The sequence below is a fragment of the Metopolophium dirhodum genome, chromosome 4, assembly GCF_019925205.1.
Source record: "Metopolophium dirhodum isolate CAU chromosome 4, ASM1992520v1, whole genome shotgun sequence".
Lineage (NCBI taxonomy): Eukaryota > Metazoa > Arthropoda > Insecta > Hemiptera > Aphididae > Metopolophium > Metopolophium dirhodum.
Window position 1 is genome coordinate 21,996,162 of NC_083563.1, and position 23,641 is coordinate 22,019,802.

Below are 23,641 nucleotides of genomic sequence, written 5' to 3' on the forward strand. Positions count from 1 at the left end.
AAATAATTCGTCAAAATTAACGATCTAAAAAATATAAAATTTCCATTCTTTAATATTTAAAAAAATCTTTAAAAACTGCATGTATAATATATGGAATTTAAAAATTCCATATATGTTATTTCCTTTTTTTGATGTTTGTTACATAAATTTAATAGTTTATTATTGCCAGCAGTATAGGATTTTTGTCTCTTATGAAGTCTATTGCCACATTCATCCAATTGTATTGCTCGCAAAACCGTCCAAAAACTTAGTAAAATTTGTCATATATAATATATAGTATTATTTACTTGCTAACTTAGGTATATAACTTATATTTATAATATATATACTTTATGTATATAATAGTACAAAGTGTCCGCGTTCTGCAATGTACCTTTTTACCCGACCGTACAAAGTGTCCGCGTTATACATTTTGAACAATGGGCCGTACAAAGTGACCGTTTACCAATTATATCAGAACTTAGCATGATTCATCAAAATTATAATCGCGATCCACTTTTGGGCTATAACCCACAGTTTGGGAACCTCTGATCTTTTATAATTTGGTGAAAACATATTATATTGATGTTGTTGAAAACTGGTTTTATATACATCATTGTAAAATCAGTCTACATTCATCGCTCCGCTCAACATTTTAAAACAAAATACAAGAAATATTCGGTGTGCATTCGGTTTTCTATAGAAAAAAAAGGAATTTATTGTGTATTAAAATATATATTATACTAGCTGATCCCGCTGGCACTTCGTTGCCCGTTAAATGTACCAATTCTATATGACTCAAACTTTGTTCAATTCGTTATTTAATATTCGGTGTATGGTGTATGGTGTTCAAAATTTATCTTAACTTTTCTGTTGCCCGGAATAAAAAGTTTGATTCTCAGTAGTATATTATCAGGTAAGGCAATCTACCTAGGGTAGAACGCGGACCTCGAGCTGTTTGTACGTAAGTGTATGATTTAACTCTAAAGTATCAAAATTGTACCAAGTTTGTCATTTTTACTTAATTCCACCTACGGAGGATTAATATAATCAATTAATACAAAAGCCTAACGCAACCGTACTAAAATCCGATGAATAAAAAAAAACAAATTTAACACTTTTTAAATTAGCCTATCTTCTTCCCAGCGGTCTAATCTATACACAAACATTCATTTTTATCTATACTAATTTATAAAACGATAGCGTTTGTTTGTATGTTCGGGATAAACTCCAAAACTACTGAACCCATTTCGAAAATTCTTTCACCAATACAAAGCCACATTCTTTGTGAGTGTCATAGGCTAATTTAAAAAGGGAAGTGATCACCCCCGGTAGGTGCCTCAAACAGGAATTTTAAGATTTACGATAGAAATTTTTGTTTTTTAATGGTTGCTATGGGTTATATATATAGATAAAAATAATTGTATAGACGTTGTTGTTTTTGGCCATGTCGCCAGGTGTGCACTTAAGAGGCCATAACTCCGGAACCACTTATCCCACAGCGTATAAATTTCACAGAACTATCTACATATCAATCTTAATATGTCCTGAAATTTTTATCGAAATCGCTTTGGTAGAACATAAGTTATAAAATGTATTCAAAATGTACACTTATTTTTATATATATAGATTATTATTGTATATTATTCTGAATTTTTTTTAATAACTTCAAACAAGATTGAAATGTTTGAGACTATATTTTAGTATGTCATACACTCATACCGAGCTTAGGAATTTTGTGTACCTAAATGAATTATTATAATTTTATAAAACTTTCAAATGCACAATAACAATATTTTCTTCTATCTTGTATCAATATAGTTAGTTACTGTCACAACAGCAGTTTTTAAAATGTTTGTCATCAACAATAATATATCTAGGTTACTATGGAATAAAAATAGTGTAATCCAGGTGAATCCATCTATAGGTACCTTGATGTTAATAATAGGTTTTATATTTAGCCGTTATCTCAATCAGTCATTAAATATTACAAATAATATATTAATATCTGATATTAAATATTAAACACCATAATATTTACAATTTATGTGGATAATATTGTTGGCTTTCACGCATCAGCAAATTGTGTTCATATACAACCAATTAGGATGTTACAGATTATTCCCTTCTATATTTTTTACATGCCTATCTATTTACGCAATACACATTTAAAACTACAGCTGTTTAGAATGATGTTTCAGTTGTTGTTCGACGCTCATAACCACTGGTCGACGTAGACGTGTAATTTTTATAACAAATATAAATATATACATTTTAAAACAAAAATGGATAAATGGAATGGAAAAGTTGCTGTAGTTACAGGTGCTTCTTCTGGAATCGGAAAGGAGACTTGTAGACATCTGGTTGAAAATGGAATGATTGTTGTTGGTTTTGCTAGAAGAGAAGATAAACTTCAGGTACGCTAAAGTGGTAAATTAAATTAATGTGTTAGGTTTTTAGCGTAAATTTTTTTGTAAAATTAATTAATGCTCTGTGACATGCGTGAGTTGCATATGGAATTTTCAGTTTGGCTCTGACTATGACGACAGGGCCGTGAATGCGACTGCGAACATAGAACATTGGTTGGGGACTCACATTTTTTTCATCGTACATTACGTATATCATATACGTAACACATTACGTATCTATAGATACTAGTTTCTATTGCTTAAATAATACACAAAACACCGTAAATTTATCAAGACATCTGTATTTAATTGAGGGGCCTCAAAAAATGCTTTTTTATACGGCCTTTTATGTTTCAGTCTGACACTGCAGGACAATGTCTTGATTATCAAATTTGTAGGGACTATAGAGTCGTACAAATAGGTAACAGACCATTTTAGATTCTGAGTTGAGTGATATATATATATATATATATATATAGTTGTATACTTAGTCTTACAATCAGTGACGTAATTGCGGGTGGGCAAGGGGGGCACTTGTCTCCCCCAGAAATGTTTGTGGGAGCAAAAGTATCATTTTGCCCCTCCAAATAATCCACATTTAAAAAGTATTCTTAACAAGACTGTTAACATAATATTATAATATTAAAATATTTTTTTCCTCAAATTACTTTATAAAAGCTTATATTTATTTTAGGTTTCTCTTGTTGAATAATATTATGTTGACGTAGGTATTGTCAGTGTTACTGTTATTGCAATAATCGCATTATTCGTGACTATTAAAAAAAATTATTATCCGTGATTTGTGAACACGTTATTATCTTGAAATCGCGATTATGACTACAGGAACGGCCGAACGGGAGGTTGTTTCCCCCCTAGATTTTTATCCAGTTACGCCACTGCTTACAATATTATAATGATATGAATTTTTTATTTTGTGACTACATGAAGATACTTTTTTCAAGTAGAAATAATGCTTCTGGATTTAGGGTGGTAAGTGATGAAAAAAAAATTATAAATATGAATTCTTAATTGAATACTCAACTATATAATTACAAACATTTTTAACCAAATATTGAAATAAGCATATTCTATACAAATGATATGCATTTTTAAAAATGTCGGTCTTTAGTGCTATTTACAATCATTTGACATTTTCGAATTTGTTATTCATTTTTTGATTTATGTGCCTATAGAAAAATTATTGTTTGTTAGCGAACAATGAACTGAAAACTTAATGCCGGCCTTAATAAATTGTTCTTACTGCAGTAACATGTTATTAAAATAATGTGAATACACTTATACACAGTCGCAATTTTTTTAAAGAGGACGTCGCACCTGCATGCGTTGTTTCCGTCTTACACACGTACGGCATAACAAATTTTCGTTCGCTAGTTGCAATAGGTTAGGTTAGGTTAGGTTAGGTATGTGGTCAGTTTTGATATTAGAGTGAATTGACCTATTATCGAACTTTTAAGTAACAACATTATCTATGTTCTCTCGTTGGGTTTTTACGATATTTTAATTTTTAAGTGAGTTATGAAATATGAATAGGTAAAACATTAATATTTGAAAATGCTCATAATTCACTTAAAAATTAAAATACCGTAAACAACCAACGAGAGAACCCAGATAATGTTGTTACCTAAAAGTTTGATAATAGGTCAATTGACTCTAATATCAAAACTAACAGCACACTATTGAAACTCACAAATGAAAATGTGCGATGTCCTCATAAGAATCTTAAATTCAAATGTCAACAAAATTCGTTAAAATCACGAAAATATGTAAATTCTTTTATTGTTAAAAATTTATTAAATTTTAACAATCAATGTTTGAAAATTTAAAATAAAATTTTATCTTGTTCTGACTATACAATATTCATAATAAATATTAATTATTAGACATAGTTAGCATGTATTCCTGTTTCACTATTATATTATATAGATAGTTATTGATTTCCATATCTATAATATAGTTATGTTTAATTTAAATAAGAAAATTATTTTATAAAATCGTTATATTTTAACAATAATTGGCATCCCCTTATAAGAAACTGAAGGCGCTTCTAGGCTGTCAGCTAATAATATTACCTTCAATAAATATTTTGTAATTTATGTGAATTTTTTTAAAAAAATGAGTTCAACCTTTTCAACCTAACCATATTACTTATATAAAAATAAATTACTAATAATAATATATAGGTATATATAAATATAATATATAAATTATTTTTTTTATTGATTTCTAATTACATAATAGGTATAATATTATAATATCACTTGAAAATATGACTGAAAGACCGTCCTCACATTGGTTTTTGGCATATAATTATTTATCGTTCAATCAAAATTTAAAACTTTCATAATACAAACACTTATAGATACTCAATGACAAGTTTCAATCGACAACTAATGTAACATCCCCAAATTGTTTAATAGATAGTTTAATATTTAATATGATGTCTAATCCAATATATTATTTTCAGGAGATAGAAAAGGATTTAAAAGGAAAACTGGGAACATTTTATTACGTTAAAGTTGATTTGTGTTCGGAAGAAAACATTTTGGAAGCTTTTAATTGGGTAAAGAGAACATTGAAATCGGTTGACGTACTAGTTAACAATGCAGGTGTTTGGAAGCAAAGTGATTTACTGGGTAAACTAAACTAATGTATTAATATTCATAGTATAAGTATGATTAATAGTATGTATAAGTGTATAACGTATGTGGTGTGTGTAGACGTTAGTAAAACGCAATAAAATATATAAAATATTAAGAAGGATACACTGTATATCAATATTACTATTAATTCAAATGTAAAAGTGTAAAATGAATCATTTTATGTGGTCTACCTATAGGAAGAAATATTTAAACCATGACATAAATTTCAATCATTGTTTAATAATTTTACTCGACGAGGATAGAAAATAATTCATCGAGTGCTTAAAAATGCTTTATAATTTTTTGTAAATTTCAAAATACTCATAAATAGCTCTGAAATTAAAATAAAAGTCAATGGGATATTTAAATAACATTCTTACCTTTAAATAATAAATAGAACTTAGAAGGATTTATTCAAATATTAATAATACCTAACTGATTTAAATGGATTACTCTGAATGTAGACTACTCTCTAGGATTGAGTTATAAAATATTAAATGTTTCAATATTTAGATTTAACCATTTTAACCAGATGCACGCAGCTTAACGTGGGTGTAACAGGCAATTAACTATTTTGTTGTAATTTAAAAATAGTAGGTTATTAATAGTAAAAATTATTATTTTAGTCTTTAATAGTAATAATATCATATAAAAATCATACATTTAATAATTAATATAGGCTGACAGACCGTTTTCGCTCAGAATCATTTTGGCATAATTCTAGTTTGGCAACCTATCGATTTTAAAAAATTTTTTTTTTCCAAAATGTATGCTTTAGGGTGTTTTATAAGAATGTAAAAAAAAAGCCCGGACAAACTTCGTTTTGAAGTTAAACTTCAAATATACTTTTTACATATTTATTGACCTTGTTACCTACTTGAGGTGGTTTTGCATAGCAAGTCGAGCGATATTTTCGATTTGTGAAGCGGAGCGACGGCGCCCAGGAGCGTAGCGACGAGTGCCGCAACATGCGTATAGGCATTGCCCATACCACACGCAAAAACTTCAAAAGTAAGTATGTTAGGTAAGTTTTGATTTTACCAATCTATTAAGCGTTAAATACCACACATTTTGGAAAAAAAAAATTTTAAAAATCGATAGGTTGCTAAACTAGAATCGTTCCGGTAAAATCTACACCAACTACAGCAGAATGGTTACCTACTTTTCCCACTTTGTTGTTAGTAATTTCATATTTAAAATGTAAATAAAATGTTGAGAAGTAGGTAGTAGTTACGTGTAATCGATATCAATGAAAAAATATTATTATTGACATTTAATTGTAATTTCAACAAAAACTGTTACCATCATTAAAACTTCCAGGAAACACGAATGATTGGAAACAAATGTTTGACACTAATGTCATAGGTTATACCATTTGTAGCAGAGAGGCCATACAAATCATGGAGGAAATAAAAATCAAAGAGGGTCACATAATAAATATTAACAGGTAATTATTTAAATATAAATTCAATAAAATAGTATGGATGTTATTATATTTTATCATAGACCTATTAACCTAGTTAATAGGTCTATGTATTTTGTAATAAACTTCAAAGGAAAATAAATACCTCTGCTCTGCAGTATTATGGTTCAGGATTCTAGTGTTAATAGTTATTAATTATTATATAGTTTGATTGGATAGATATCTAATAATTTGTTGAATATTAATGGAATAACTCCAAATATCAGATAATAATAATAAATTGTAATTTATTTCCAAGCTCTTAACCAGTCCCTAAAATATCCAAATTTTCGTACTACACACATAGTCCCAAATCGGTCAAATCTAAATGATTTCTAGATAAACACTAGAATAATATATACCACCGTTCACTACTAAGCTGATAATAACAAAAATAGCTACTCTCAATACCTAACAATGAATAATAATAACCATGACGAAATAATTATTTAATAGTTATTTCGTCATGATAATAACTATAATAAGAGTATAAGACGTAACAACACAAAATATTGTTTACTGTGTCTGTGTAGTAGATAATAATTGAAATGTGGTTTGGCAAAAAACCATTAAAATATAAAAAAAAATGTGAAGATATAAAATTATACATAATTATAAAGGTTTAATTAGAATAACACACTTTTAAATTGTGGCTTGGCGTGGCGCGTTGGATGCTAACAGTCGCGGAATGCGACTGGGAGTAAGTAACGGCCACAGCTACTAGCTCCCGGATGGGTGACCACCCGGGTTCATAGTAGTTAAGAACCTACCGTAACAACCGTTAAAACAAACGTAAAATCAAAAAAAAAAAAAAACACTTTTAAATTTCGTCTAATATTAGTGACTGCTCAATAACTTATGTGTTAATTATGTTATTAATGTAATATATAATCAACTTATGTTGTAGTGTTGCAGGTCATTTTAAAATTCCATATATGAAGGATATTTCAGTTTATACTGCTACCAAACATAGTGTTACTTCAATTACAGAAAATTTAAGAGAATTGATGGGCATGAAAGGTTTACCCATCAGAATCACGGTAATATAATATTAGTATTTGGGTTTATATAGGCAGGTAGGCTGTATAAACTAATATATTATCATTCATCACCAAAGCTATCTGTCTATATCCTTAGTTATTAAAACTCAATTATGTAGTAATCGATATCAATATACCATATTGATTAATCGGTTATATATTAATTTATATGTTATCTATATTATACCTATTTAACCTACTATATTAATAAAGTGGTCCGATACAGCACTGACTCATAAATAAATATAATAATAGTTTATAAAAGAAGATGTCCGAATATCCGATACACTCTCTCGTCCACACCCAGACGAGACTGCTGGACTTAAGCGGCCCCTACACGATCAATAATATTGCACAATAATTGATATTGTGCAATAAATTTCCAACCATGTTTGAATCATGTTTCTTTAATATATTGTACAATCCATCAATATCTATATTAGACTGTCAATAATATTGCACAATATCCAATTATTATGATTGGATATAATTTTCATTATTGTACCTATTTTATATAACTGTCATAGAAACTTTAATAATATGCCTAATAAATAGATGAATTAAAATAAATAATACTATATTAATTACTTATTGCTTTTTAAATGCTGATTAGGTCTAATTTACGAAATTAATAAGCTGTGAAATAATGTCGATTTTAGGCGTTTTACTCCCCCCCAAAGTATGTCAAGCCCGTCCTTTTGTGCATAAATTTCCAACCATGTATTGTACAATCCTTCAATATCTATACTAGACTCAATAATATTACACAATATCCAATTATTTTGCAATATTATTGATCATGTAGGGGCCGCTTAAGGTTGGGATAATATAGGATATAAGAAAATTGCGTTTTAAAGATTGGCTAACACAAAAATTTTGTTTTTGCAACGGAAATCTAATATTTGTTGTAAATATATAATATGGTTGCCATTGGTTACCAAAATAATTATTATGATTGGATATAATTTTCAGTATTGTACCTATTTTATATAACTGTCATAGAAACTTTACATAAATATAGTTATGGAGCATTTATTTGAAAAAACATAATACACGTGTTTTTTTTATGATAATTGATAGGATATAATTTTAGACCTGTTAGATATATTTGATCAAAACAACACAAATAACTGTGTTAAAAATCTGTGCAATTTACATTAAATAGAATTTAAGAAGGGATAAATCTAGGAGCATTTCATTTGTAACGAACAACGCCACGCCCTGCAAAATCAGCTAGTTGAATATTAAGTTTATTATTATTTGTTGCTACCCGACGGTTGATATTATTTAAGTTTATAATTCTTTTAGATACCTACATGATACTTTCTTTAACAACTAGTTTTTTTTTAAAAGAACATAAATAAGTTACATCTGGGTTTTGAAATTTAAATTTTTTAGAGCTTGTTATTGTCTATAATTATTAATTTATATAATGTGGCGCTTGGTATATAAAAGTGAATGTAATTTCTACATTATTTTTGTCTCAGAATAATCTTAAATCATATATTATAAATTATAATACATATTGCAGGTAGGTAATATTAATAACATTGGTAATAATAGGCTATTATTATTATCAACATAGTTAATTGCTGATGTAATACACGTAACTTTTATATCCAAATTATTTTAAAACTAAACAACTAAAATAAGAGAGATAATTATGAGTTATAAGTTATAACACCACAAAAATGTACTGCGTATTAAATCCTCACAGTTATTATTTTTTTATTCTATTTCTTAACAATAAATTTGTTTCAAAATTACCCATATTACAAGATATTCTATTTCAGTTTTAAATTCGAAGTGAAAAATTAATATTCCGTACCTAGTTTTATAAATTTTTAAATACATAGTTTTAGTTAAAAACATATCATTTTAATTTCAGAGTATCAGCCCAGGTGCAGTAGAAACCGAAATGACAGAAGAGTTAAGCAAATTAGGAGTGAATAAGATGTTGAAATCTATTGACATTGCTGAAGCTATTATCTACGCATTGAGTGCACCGCAGCGTGTCAACGTAAGAAGAAAATAATTTTTATATAACATTTTTAAGCATACATATTATAATCATTGGTGTAAGTCGTGAGGGGGGGGGGCTTTACTCCCCCCAAAGTATGTCAAGCCTCATCCTTTTTAGTTTTATATGATCGAAGCCCTATACGTCGAATTTGTACGACCTTGTTTTCTCGTTATCGAAGCAAAAGAGTGTTCGAGGGATCATGGTGATGTGATTTCAACCCCCACGTGGTTAAAAATTATACATTTATATATGATAACTTGTTAGACTATACCATAATTTAGTATGTTATTTCGTAGTCAAAGTCGTACAAATATTAACATAATTTGAACGATTATTGTTAGGCGGCAAATGATAACTATGTTTATCAAAAACACCATCATAGCCACAGTATACTACCCCCAGTCAAAACTCAAAATCGAAATTGTAATGCTTTCATTATTTTCCCTATATAAAATATATAATTTGCATGAATTTGTACGGTCTGTCCCAACAATTGTACTCCACCTTTTCGGTAACACATCTTTTTTTAAAAACATGCCATTACCCCCACCATTATTTCAATTAATTTTCTGTACTAGTACCTATTTAATAAATAATTGGTTTGAATCATATGACCATTTTCCAAATAATTTTGCTTTAAGACCCCCTCACCATACACACACACAAACCGATGATGTTGGATTGTTTTGTTTGGTCCCACAATTTAGTACATAATTTAGTAGGTACTAGGTACCCATGTACTTTTTTCGTGTTTATAAGTTTTAATTTTTACAGGTCGCCGAAATTATCATAAGACCAACAGGCGATAATACATTATCTTTTATTAAGAATTTTGTATAGATATCAATTATGATTAACACACATCCGTGATCTGTACCTCAATATTAAACAATATAAACGATTTATATGCGTAATAACCAATAGGTAAGTATATCACTTTTTAAAAATATATATACAATATTATGTATGCAAATGCAATATGCATATCTTATAACATGTATATTGCATACAAGTTTTATACTTGTGCCTGGTTGATAACCTATCTATTTTAAAAAAGTCCATCATTACCTTCACATAATTCTTATGAATCTTAAATACCTTTCAATAGTGATTAATGTTATCATACCATCTTAACCTATGCCCAAGGCCTGTGTCACTACCCATCAACATTCGTCACAACTTCATATTGTAATACTCAGTAATGCAGATTGTTGTTTGTCAAAATAAAAAACCGTTTCAATATATTATTATTGTTATATTATAGAAACCTATTAGATAGGTATTATTCTTTATTTTAATGTTGATTTTGTAATTTGTTTTTCTCTTTTTAATATTTGTATTGATGTAGGTAGTAGGTATATAATGTAGCTATGTAATAGTATACGATTTCTTTGGTATGTTACTTTGAGCTGTTGGACGTTTATAAATAAATAATAAAATATGTTTTTAGAAAAAATGTTATTTATTAAAAATATAAAACAAATAAACCATAAAAATGGTTTTAATTTCCCCGAATAATTTCACTAATTCATTACAGACAGCCTAAAATATGAATGTAATGATTTAGTAGGAAAGTATTAACATTAATCATAAATACCTAGTACTAACCTAACCAACGCGTTACGACTTATAGTTGGAAGCAATGCGCAGTATGTACGGAGATGTCTTTGGAACGAGACTTCTTCGGTACAATGTAGATGCTATATGTAGCGGTCCAAAATATTGTTATTTATTATCAAACATTTTGTAAACTAATCATAAATAGTTAAATTTAATGGAACTCCGTGATAATACAGAACGAGAGATAGATGACACTATGTACTGTACTACTGTTAAGTTTTTATTAATAATATAATACTTGTTTAACCAAAAATGAAAAATTGGGAAGGAAAAGTTGCTGTAGTAACGGGCACTTCTTCTGAAAACCGAGAGGAGATATCATATTATAGATAACTAGTTGAAAAAGGAATGATTGTTGATGGTTTTGCTAGAAGAGAACTTAACCATCTCCGGGTACCTAAATGGTTTTTGCAAATTTAAAAGTTTTATGTGTTTAAAAAAGCTAATTAAATTTTATTAAACATTTGTACTTAGGTATGAGACATATTAAATGGTTTCATAAAAATTACGTGTTTCATTTCAAACCTCGAATATAGGTTCGATATACTCCATACTCTACTGTTCCTATGCCGCGCCACGCGTGTGTACAATCAAAGTGCTCTAGTAAATAGTAATTTATTAGCTATTTAGCTGCTGGTGAAACAACTGTTTTAAAAATAGAGTTTATAGTTCCGTTAATTTTGTGTAATGGTAAAAAAAACAAATCCATCTAACATAGGTACCACGTAAATTACTTAATAAGGAGTTAATTAGTTAGAAGTGAAGTTAATTATAATTTATTAACTTCGGGTTTTAATTATCTCAACTTAACTCATTTGCCACTACAGTAACTTAAAATCAACTCATATTTTTCTTTATTTTCCCAATTATGAATTAAGTTAATTTTAAATATTCCTATTATCCAGAAAAATATTTTGTTCATTAAGGATATTCGGTTTATAATAATTATTATAAGTTCGCAGAATATAGAAAATATTAACAGAAAAAAATAAGATATATTTACATATGGTAAAAATAACAAATCCATCTAACATAGGTATCACGAAAATTAATTAAAATATCGTATGTAAAATATAAAAAAATAATTGAAATCTAAATTTTCTATTTTTCGTTACGTATTTTTACTTAAGTAATTAAAATATTTCTTTATTTATAAATCATAATACCTACTCAAATATTTCATGAGCATGCTAGATAGTCACCACGACATCACTTGTCAATATCTAAGACTTTTTGATCAGGAAAAAAGTTACTTTCAGCTACAGCTGGGCATTAAGGAGTTAATAAGTTAGAAGTTATGTTAATTATAATTTATTAACTTCGTGTTTTAATTATCTTAACTTTAACTTAACTCATTTGCCTCTCCATTAACTTAAAATCAACTCATATTTTTCTTGATTTTCCCTTTATAATGAATTATGTTAATTTTAAATATTCCTACTATCCAAAAAAATATTTTGTTCATTACGGATATTCGGTTTATAATAATTATTATAAGTTCGCAGAACATAGAAAATATTATCAGAAAAAAATAAGATATATTTACAAAGAACTTCGAATTTATGTTTAAACTTTTAAAGATAAAAACTAATATATTGTATAATAAGTTACTCATAAATATTAAAGGGTAACATTACTCATTAGTCACCCGTATGAAGACATCGATGCCACGAATTATATTCATAAATCATAATACCTATTCATTACTCGTGAGTTATTAATTATTTTTTATAATTACAATAATGATTATCATAGATTGTTTGAATAGTAATATACCTATGCATGATGATTACTATTCAAGTGATTATGATAAAAATGTGCGGAAGTCTATTAAGTATTAATACATATTAAGTATTCACATAGGTAGTTAAATATAACTAATACTATAATATAGGTACAGCTCTTGGTATCATAATAGTCATATTGTATAATATTATATGATAATAATAAACATGTCAGAAGACGGATAGTTACGAACTACGGCGTGTAGAATGGTATTACTGAGTTAATACATAATATTGTGGTACATTAATACATATTACTACAACATATAATGGTATTTAAAAATTACAGATTATTTTTTTTTATAATTCAATATCTCAATTGTATGTAGGTATAATATAAATAAATTCACGAATTAGATCTAGTTTTCAATTAATTTTAAATGTTTTAAATTCTGAGCGATGTATTTAATAATGACACGTTGTATGAATTATTTTATTTTAATTTTTTTTTTGTCTTTAAATTGCAGTATAGGTACACAAACATTTCAATTTGGTTATAACACACATACATATAAACATATTATATAAACACATATATTTATAGGCAACCAGACTACCACATCAAATGTTGAGTTCCTATACTAAATGTTTTTTTTTTTTTGGGCCCTATACAAAACTTCCAAATAAATACAACACATTAAAACTTAAAAGCGATATTGGTTAGTGTCCCCTACAAGATTTCTAGGTATTAAATTATTAACCCACAGCTTAACAATTAAAAATTACTATACAATAAGTATTCCCATCAAAAATTCAAAATTTATAAATACATTTCAACGGGCCACTACTGTACTCCAGGTCCAACATCTCTCCCCTGGTGGTCTCTGTAGGTAACTATCATGAGTTAGGTTAAAAACATATGTTGATAAGAACACAAGTCTTATTGTTAAAAATAATTTTCAATAATAAAATTCATGTAAATTTCATACCTACTAATTTAATATAACTATATTAGGTAGGTAGGTACCTATATAAGCTAGGTAACTTAAAAGCGTCAAAGTGAATACGCACTGCACGTTTGTCTAGCACCAAATACATACAGCCATAACATAGTACTAATTTAGCATACAATCATAACAGATTGTCAAACTATTATAAAAGTTTTTTTTAAAACTACTATTTTTTTAATTGTGATATTTTACATACTATAACGTTAGTCGTTTGTTAAATGGAGACAACACATGCTGGTGTCAAAAAATCTTGACACGACACTCCATATTCCCTTACAACATATTTTAAAATTTTACGGCATAACAATATAATATTTATTAATAGAAAATAAAAGGTAGGTAAATTAAGATCGACTAGTGTTACGTTCTACAGACCATATCAATTAGAAATGTTAGGTTGTTAGGTATCTATATACTTATAAGTATTTTTATAAAAACAACAATAATATTGGTAGATAAGTTTAACAACATATACACATAGATATAGGTGGACACATATTATTATAATAAGGTATATAGAAACAGAAACGTATAACCTGATTTGTGTTATTAGGATTTTTGTTAACACTTAAATAAATCCACCTAAATATTTTATGAGAATGTGTCTACAAAATATATACTTACATAAAACATAGTTTGACAGCCAGAATTATAATACCTATTTTAAATAATAAACTACCTGAATAGATCAATTCTTTATGCGACCCTCTTATTATCTTAATGCCTTAAATAGTATTAGTGGTTTAACAAGGTTCTTTAAAATAAATCATTTTTCTCCGAATGTTCTTATCAAGCAGTTGTCAAAATAAATAAAATGACATCAATTGAAAAAAAAAATTACCAACGAAAATTTTATCAAATCCTTATGACCGTGGCTTTTTTTTTGGACACAAGTCAATATCGTTGTATTTCAAGATTTGTAATGCAATTTTATATTTTTGATTGGCTGATATTAGTGAGTAATAATATTATTGTACTATACCATTTTAATTTTTACCAATATATATTTGATATTATATAACGCTTACACAATATGAGATTCTGAGCGGAGCGATGATGTATGAATATTATAATGACTTTTTTTTTGAACTGATGTGGTTGTCATCACCTTCTAGAACTGTATAACTGATGCGATCTTCAATCTTTAGAGTTTTTAATAGAAAATTGGATATAATTGGTATTTTGGGGAGTCAAAATTAAAAATCCCAGTACTTTTCAAAATTACTGATTAAAATAAATAGGGAAAAACGTGAATTTTTAAGGAAAACCACTTTTCAACAAAATCTTTTCTTATTTTGTTGTAATTTAAAAAGTGTAAGACTTGCTTCACGCTTTTCTACCCAACAGATAAAATAAATTTTAATGATATTTATAGAAAAAAAAACTAAAAAAATTGAAAACTGACAATGTCCGTAAACAGCTCAAAAAGTTTCAAATTATTTTAAGTTTTATTATGTATAGAAAATTCTAATATAAACATTCAGTCGAAATTTCATTCATCTACGGTCATTTGTTTTAGAGTTGCTCCAAAAACCAAAATCGATTTTCTCGAAAACAGATATTGCGTAAAAATTTCCGTTTTATCTTATTTTTTCTTTTGTTTTTCACGTCGCGTTTGAAAACCACTGAGAAATTACTTTTGAACCCCCACAGTACCAACAAGATTCACTTTCCTATCAGAAAAATTACTGTTGAAGAAAATCCAAGCACTTTTACTGTCCTAAAAGGTGATGACAGACACAAAAAAAATAAAATAACACACATCATTGTAAAATCAATACATTCATTGCTTCGCTCAGAATCTAAAATTATTATATTATATTACCTATATTGTGTTAATTAAAATTTAAATAGTATACCCATAGTTTACTAGTATATTAAAACATAGAGTTATTTAAAAAGTTTTTTTGAGTATTACAAAATGTTATTAAACAGAAATTATATAGTAATTCACTATTCCCCCTTCCCTATTTAAATGGCATTGTACCCCAACTTAGGAGCAGCAATTTGATGAAATTTACAAACTAAAAGGGCTTCAGCCCCCTTTCATTGGCTGTATTATAGTATAAATTTTATACCATAAATTACTATAAAAGGCTAAGTACAAACCATCATATTATTATTATTTCTAAAAACAGTTTTGAAGAAAAATTGTACGTATTATCAATTATTTGTAAAGGTTATTACTTTTATGGGATATAGCAGTAATGACCTAGTATTAGGTAACGGATATCAAATTCTGGTTTACTTTGCTTAGCCTCCCCCTCCTTTTGAAAAATCCTGGGTACGTCACTGATACATCTTAATTCTTAATGGCGTATATAAATTGTAAAATTTTGTGTATGAATTATTAGGTATTTGTGGCTGCAGCGTTTACTATTTTGGAAGGAAACTCTAGAATGCCTTTTGTTATGGAATTAATTCAGAACATGATAGTTAGTATATATTTCACTTTGATTTGTGTGGTATTTACAATAAAAAAAGAAGCCATTATGTCCAATTACAATTGTATACAAACCAAATTTATCCAATGGTCCAACAAAAGAGCATTGTATCCAAATGCGGCTTATAAAAGAAACATAAAAACAGTTAAAATTATATCAATACCTTTAGCAATTTTATCATTGTCTATTGCATTTGGGCCTTTAATATCGACCATAAACGATATGGGCAAACTGCCATTGGACAACCGAGCACATTTCATCTTGTATTGGCCTACGGTAAGTTTGTATATACTAGATTATTAATGAGTAATGAGTAAGAGTAGTATTGTTCATAAATTCAAAGAATCAAAATTGTTATGATTTTGTCAATTGCTTCCGTTATACAAGGACATGTTATTATTGTTATCAACAATTACAACAACAGTAATTTATATTTTATACCGGTAGGAACCGTCATTTGACGTTTTCCCATAAATAGGTTAATAATCCCATAACACAGAAAAACATAGTAATCCATCATAAATAAATAAATTAAGCGTCCGTTTCAAGAACCAGGTATCTCAATATTTTGGAGTTGTTAATCAGAAGGCAAACAATTATACCACGTTATTGCACAGAACTCTGTAACCAGACATCTCCAATCTCCATATTATGTATGATTATTAGCTTATCCAACGAAGGAATGTGCCTATTTATTGCATCGAGCTGTAGACAAAATTGGGTAGGTACTCTTAAGCAGAAAATGTAAAAACATTCATTTTGAAAACAGTGGATGGAGGTATCTGATTCTTGCAAAGGACAGTTCAAGTCCAATTATTTATAGAATAAATGTCAAACTATATCTTATTATAATATTTACTAGACATCCGATCGGGTACATTGATCTTTTCTTTAATATATCAACACTATAATAGTGAAATTTTTTGTTTTAATATGGAAAATAATCTTTCACTAATAATAACATATTTACTACAATATTAATGCATATATTTTAATATTAATCATGATTGAATTAGTTTTAAAAAATAAAACATTTTATGTGTTGAGTATTGAGTACTATTAGCATTTATTATATAAAAGTAGTTGATAATAATATGTATGCCATAATAATATTAACTAATAACTAATATAGGTGTGCCGTATACCTACGTATAATATGATAATATGTATTACGCGTATAGGTATATTGTATATGTATAACTTGTAATTCATTATTGATATAATTTTACAATCATATAAATTAATGAATATTTTTCATATCTATAGATTGTTGATACTAATAAATTAAGTACGTATGGAATCATTTATACACTGCAAGTCATATTTACTATTATTCTATACATTTCGGTATTATCGTTCAATTTGGGTTTTATGGTATTTTTTAATGAATTAATTATCCAGTTTGAAATGTTATTAGATGAAATTAACGATGCATTTAAATATAAAATGGATAAACAGTTCGAAACACTTTTTATTGATTGTATTCGTCACCATCAAATAATTATTAAGTAAGTATTATAATTTATTAAGACAATACAATATAATATACTTCTTTACTCAGTGGTTGAAGTGGCTCAAAATAAGTGAATGAATGGAAAGTGTAAATTTAAAAAAAACGGAGGGATGCCATCCACCTACTTCGACAGTTCGAACACTGATTTTATTTTATATAACAGTCAAGTGCTAAAATATTTAGGTATAAACTATACATTATTATTTATTATAATGTATGGAATATGTTGAAAGTAACTAATAAGTATATGGACATATGGTGTCAGTGTTTGGATTAAAATATATATACACATTATACATTACACATTATACATTTAAATATTTTAATACATTTATTCATGTTTGTTAATCTAAAATTCTATTTTTAGTTTCTGAGTGAAAAATAATAATATGACGCAATATATTAATGTATAATATTATTTTTATATGTGTAAGTGAGGTGGGCATCAACGAGATAATAAATTAATTAACATTTTTGACAATAATTAATAAAGTTAATTTAGTTAAATTAAATTAATTTTAACATATTAGGTAGGTATTATAGAATAACTTAATTATAATTAAAGGGCAGCTTGGATAAAAATATTTTATCTTTACCATAGATACAGTTTATATAACGTATATAATAATAATATTATTTTTTAAGTTATATTATAACGTATATCCTCCACATCGGAGCGAGCACGGCCCAAATGGGCTCCCTGTGCGCAGACTTTGCTCCAATACACCAAATATTCCCAATATATAGTAGACAAATAACTTTATTTGTTTAATAATAACTCGGACTTTTTATTTTTAGTATAATTATTGTCAAAAACTAAAGATGTATTAATTTTTTTAAAACTGATTGTTTTTATTTTTTTTTAAATAAAATCCATGTAATGTAAAATAGTGTAATTCTTAAATAATGCTAGTAGATATTTGCTATTACATCCTTAAATTGTTATTTATATATCTGTACCTACTTCTGTATTTTTAAAGTAATATCGTACCTAATGATAAAAAATGAATTAGCATTAAAATGGTATAGGCGTTGCCGTTTGTAAATACTCGAAAATTACTTTGAACTATTATTCAAACAGGCTTTTTTTTCCCAACCTATTATAATTTGTAACGTAGTTGTATGTTTATACATTTGTTTACATTTTTCCAGCATAAAATTGTTCCAAAAATGTCATATGATATAATTTTTTGAGCCCATAAAAACAAACTACACGTGTATAACATAATAATATAATACCGATAAATGATCACAAATGTTCAACATTTATTAAACTATAGAAGTAATAAATAATAATTTATAACTTTATAAATACTAAATGAAAGTAGTATCATATTTAATATAAAAATATACTAAAAATACGAGGACCATATCATTGTAAAACCAATTAATACTCGCATATATATTTCTTACTCTCTCTTACTCTCTGTTCAGAATCTAAAATATAATTTTATAGAGTATTTTGGGTTCAATATTCTTAACCCTGTAGACATACTTTTATAACTTTCTATGTTTTAGATTTTTAGATGATTTAAAGTCATACTTCAAGTGGATGATCCTAATTGAAATAATCGTAGTGCAATTAATACTAGCCATCTTTATTTACAATTTAACAAAAGTATAATACCTAATAATTTATTATTTAAATCTAATTGTTTGTTCGATGAACAATATAACTGTATATATTTTATAAAATAATATTGTTGTATATTTTTACTAGGTAAATGCGTCCCTTGGTTATAAGGTGAAAATCGCTGGTATGTTATTATTTAATTTACTCCCAATTTGTTTTCACTGTCACGTCGGAGAAGTCGTCCTAAGCTTGGTAAAAAATGTTTAATGTTTAGTTAGCAAAATTATAAATAGCAATAATAACATTCTTCAATCTTTTAACAAATTTTTGTACATTTGCTCGTCTCTTTTTACCCCTAAGCCGGGAATGTGTTTGACTATATCCCCGGTGAATAATATAATAATATTTCCACATTCCACGCCTTACCCAAATCTTTGGTTGATAAATTAGGTATAATACAATTTTTAATTTGTTTAATTAAGTTTTAATAAAATTCAAATTTAAATACCAAAAATACCACATCTAATAAATTACCTAAATAGGACGTCACACCCGCATGTGTTGTCTTCGTTTTACAAACGTGTAACATACCAAATTTACGCTCAGAATGCCGTTAGCCTAAAAATTAGAGTCAACCGATCTATTATAAAACTTGATAGTAAGAACATTGCCTGTGTTTTGTTGTAAGTTTTTTTAAGATAATTCAGTTTTTAAGTGAATGATAGTGAGTATAATAAATGTAAATTATAAATGCTTATAACTCTCCTAAAAACTGAATTATCGTAAAAAACTTACAACAAAACACAGATAATGTTAAAACCATCAAGTTTCATAATAGATCGGTTCAGTCTAATTTTTAAGCTAATGGCATACAACTTGAATTTCTAAGCGTACATTTGACATGTCACGCATTTGTAAGACGGAGAAAACACATGTGGGTGTGGCGTCCTCTTAATAATTAATTCTGATGAGTAATCATTTATGGAAAATAGCAATTAACTAGTGAGGTCATTATTAATTTTAAGGGCCGTTCTTACAATGTCCGGTAAAGTGCCGGTTAACGCTAACCGACTGATAACAGATTTTATTACCGACAGAATTCAGCTGGTTAAGTGTCAGCTGTTAACTTTAACCGGACATTGTAAGAACGGCCCTAAGATTGTTACAACAACTTCCAATAATGTCTATAAAATTGCATCAATATTTAAACAATAATAACTATGGTCAATAATTGATTTGATTCTGAAAATAAAAAAAAATAAGAATAATAATTTAAAATAAATGATTCAATTTTAATACAATTATTACATACAATATACATCCAGTATATCTAACGGAAAACAGTTGAATATTGTAATACGATATTCAAATTTTCAAATAAATGTTCATTCTCGTGCGTCATTATTCTAGAACAGAAAAGTACTATTACAGTGAGTATTCTTTAAATTTCATAAACGTTTCATCAACCACTATCTTACATTCACGGATTAAAAATGGTTATCAAATTTTAATATAGGTATTTGTACAATTGTACAGTTAGTACTTAGTATATATAGGTATAAACTATAAAGCCATTACTATAACTTTTCAGTTTGTTAGACTGGTATTTTTGATTTAGGTTAAATGTGACTATCTTAAAATTATAAGTAGGTACCAGGTCGAAAATTATGATACCCTCAATACATCCTCCAGTCATTCTCAATGATATTATTAAAAATATGTGTTTCAAAATCAGCTGAATACTGTGCAGTATGCTTAGTTATAAACTCATCCATTATTAAAATTCGATTATAAACATTGTGTATATTCGATTATATAACTACATACTGTACATTATACGAAATAAAATGTCGCACACCTACAATTAATTATTGTTATATATTTTGTTTACAGCACACACGTTTGTCTAATCACATTTATAACATGACGTGGTACGACATGCCCAACAAAAACAAGCAACTCGTCGTGATTATGTTTCAACGCACTCAACGAGATCTGACATTAAGTTCAGCTTTGTTTTCGAGCGAAAGAGCATCCAGATCGTTGATTTCTAAAGTTACTAAGCAAGTGTACACAATTCTAAACGTATTGTTGACAACATAAATGATGGTCAACATGTTGACATTTTATATAGATAAATGTTGGATAATATGGTACCATAACCATGATATATATAGTCGTGTACACTGTGTATAGTTTAGACACTAGACACATATAAATGCGTTTAACTTGCATTCACTCATTTTAGTACTAATAGGTAATGACAGCACAGTTTAATTGGTTGTTATAAAATAGATGAAAAAATATGGTATTATTATAAATAGTTTGGTAAATCATAATATTTGTTTTTATTTTAATTATTTGTGTTATGGATGTCTAAAATATAATAACTAGTATGACTGTAAGTCTGTAAAAGTATCCTTAATACTTTAGGCATTAGCCACTATATAATTACCTTACTTTTGCTTGCACTATAATATAAGTAAATTACTAGTACTATAGTTATTACATCAGTACATTGTATTCCAATCAACTATCTAACTGTTATAACATTTTGTTAAGGCTAAAAAAATGTTCAAAAATCTCATAGTTGGTTAATTATGCGTGTTTTAGTTCAAAGGCAATAAATCTGATTGAAATGTATAGAGTAAAAGCAAACCAACTATTATTACAAATATTTTATAAATATTTAACTACATTATATTATATGAATGTTGATTGATATAACCGTAAACTTTATACTCAATACATAGTCTATATATTTTATGGAATTTTTGAAATATATACCTAGGTTGAATAAGTTTATAAATACATATAAATCAAACGGTTAAACAGTTCTTTCATTATAAGTTATAATCTACGTATTACGAAACGTCAAGATATTTAATCAGAATTATTATAAGTTAAACGTAGAAGAATATGCATTTGCCTAAAAATCCGGGCCCTAATTATAACTGTTTTCACATATAGACATAGGCGCAGCTATAGACCTCTAAAACGTGGGGTGCTATAATATTTCATATTTCAAAAACAAAATTTATGGTATTACACTATAATAATGATAGTTAGTTCCAAAAAAAAAAAAACGGATGCTAAATTAGAACTTGCGGGTGCTAAAGACCCTTTTACATCCCCCTAGTTGTAACAATACATATAGAATAATGTTAACACTATAGCCTATGTACAAAATAGAAGACTTGGGGAAAACATATTACCAAAACCGGGAAAACATAAAAACATATTGCTTATATTTATATATGACTAGACTATATAATATTATATAGGTAGCTAACTTCAAGAGTTAGTAGCGCCGAAGACGTATAACGGTGGTGGGTGTTATTTTTGCCGTGGTAGTATAATAAATAATAATTATGGCAACAGGGCAATTACTTATAATATGTTATCCATTTTAATTTTTATCATAAATAAGTGTTAAATGATTAAATCTAGAAACTTGAATACTCTTTAGAAGATAGTAGGTATAGAATATAATATAGTGGTATAGAAATACCACTATAATACAGTCAAACACAAGTTCGAAAGTGTTTAAGAAAAACCAGTTTTTGGAAAAATAGATTTTGTTTTTTTTTCCAACTAAAAAAAAAATAAATAAATAACAGTAGGTACATGGATTTTAGAATTTTCTATGCACCATAACATTTTCAATAATTATATACTTTTTAACCTATAGAATAAGAAATTTTTTAATTTTATTAGTTTTTTTTTTTGGTTCTTGACAAAAAAAATGTTCCGCTAGGTCAAAAAACTACAAAACTCAATACAAGGTTCTTCATAAATTATTATTAGTATAATTTAAAAAGAAGACTCAAAATATTTTCTACGTGCGTCTGAAATTAAAATTTGACAAAATCACGAAAATTTTAAATTATTTTGAGTTAGAAATTCATCATAAGATTTAGTTTTAAAATTACTTAAACCAAGATTATTTTCTAAATTGTTGTAAAGCTGAAGTAATGTTTAGAGGAAAAAAAATAAATTAAAAAAAATTATAATCTTTATAATGTTTAAAGAGTTTTAAGTTTGAATATAGGAAATATAGTTAATTATATTATTTTATCACACATTATTTGTGTAATTATAGACTATAGTGTGTAAGTACCCATACATTTGAAAAAATAATATGCCTAATAATAGATGAATTAAAATAAATAATACTATATTAAT

At 27.3% G+C, this 23,641-nt stretch overlaps 2 protein-coding genes across 3 annotated transcripts; both read left to right on the plus strand.

The window, feature by feature from the left end:
* The first annotated feature begins 621 nt into the window (after positions 1-621).
* On the plus strand, positions 622-10,814 carry LOC132943308 (farnesol dehydrogenase-like). 2 transcript variants are annotated; one of them, XR_009664337.1, is made up of 7 exons: positions 622-2,396; positions 4,873-5,041; positions 6,368-6,494; positions 7,417-7,549; positions 9,438-9,569; positions 10,347-10,496; positions 10,681-10,814. XR_009664337.1 is itself a non-coding variant. In XM_061012244.1 (7 exons), the coding sequence occupies exons 2-7, from the start codon at positions 2,265-2,267 to the stop codon at positions 10,410-10,412; spliced, it is 759 nt and encodes a 252-aa protein (XP_060868227.1). In that variant the 5' UTR covers positions 622-943; positions 2,181-2,264; the 3' UTR covers positions 10,413-10,814. The 2 variants fall into 2 exon arrangements, 1 of the variants encoding a protein (XP_060868227.1); XM_061012244.1 differs by having other exon boundaries at positions 622-943; positions 2,181-2,396; positions 10,347-10,814.
* A 3,587-nt stretch (positions 10,815-14,401) lies between these two features.
* LOC132943309 (uncharacterized) lies at positions 14,402-22,103 on the plus strand. The gene is made up of 6 exons (XM_061012246.1): positions 14,402-14,881; positions 16,281-16,646; positions 17,637-17,878; positions 19,402-19,501; positions 19,604-19,708; positions 21,350-22,103. The coding sequence occupies exons 1-6, from the start codon at positions 14,741-14,743 to the stop codon at positions 21,557-21,559; spliced, it is 1,164 nt and encodes a 387-aa protein (XP_060868229.1). The 5' UTR covers positions 14,402-14,740; the 3' UTR covers positions 21,560-22,103.
* The last annotated feature ends 1,538 nt before the right edge of the window (positions 22,104-23,641 follow it).

Excerpts from the sequence above, each read along its gene's own strand:
- LOC132943309 (XM_061012246.1), top strand. The coding sequence starts at position 14,741 with ATGACATCAATTGAAAAAAAAAATTACCAACGAAAATTTTATCAAATC. Across the intron at positions 16,647-17,636 it reads TCATCTTGTATTGGCCTACG|ATTGTTGATACTAATAAATT; the intron begins GTAAGTTTGTAT and ends TCATATCTATAG. Across the intron at positions 19,709-21,349 it reads GAGAAGTCGTCCTAAGCTTG|CACACACGTTTGTCTAATCA; the intron begins GTAAAAAATGTT and ends TTTTGTTTACAG.
- LOC132943308 (XM_061012244.1), top strand. The coding sequence starts at position 2,265 with ATGGATAAATGGAATGGAAAAGTTGCTGTAGTTACAGGTGCTTCTTCT. Across the intron at positions 5,042-6,367 it reads GAAGCAAAGTGATTTACTGG|GAAACACGAATGATTGGAAA; the intron begins GTAAACTAAACT and ends TAAAACTTCCAG. Across the intron at positions 7,550-9,437 it reads GTTTACCCATCAGAATCACG|AGTATCAGCCCAGGTGCAGT; the intron begins GTAATATAATAT and ends TTTTAATTTCAG.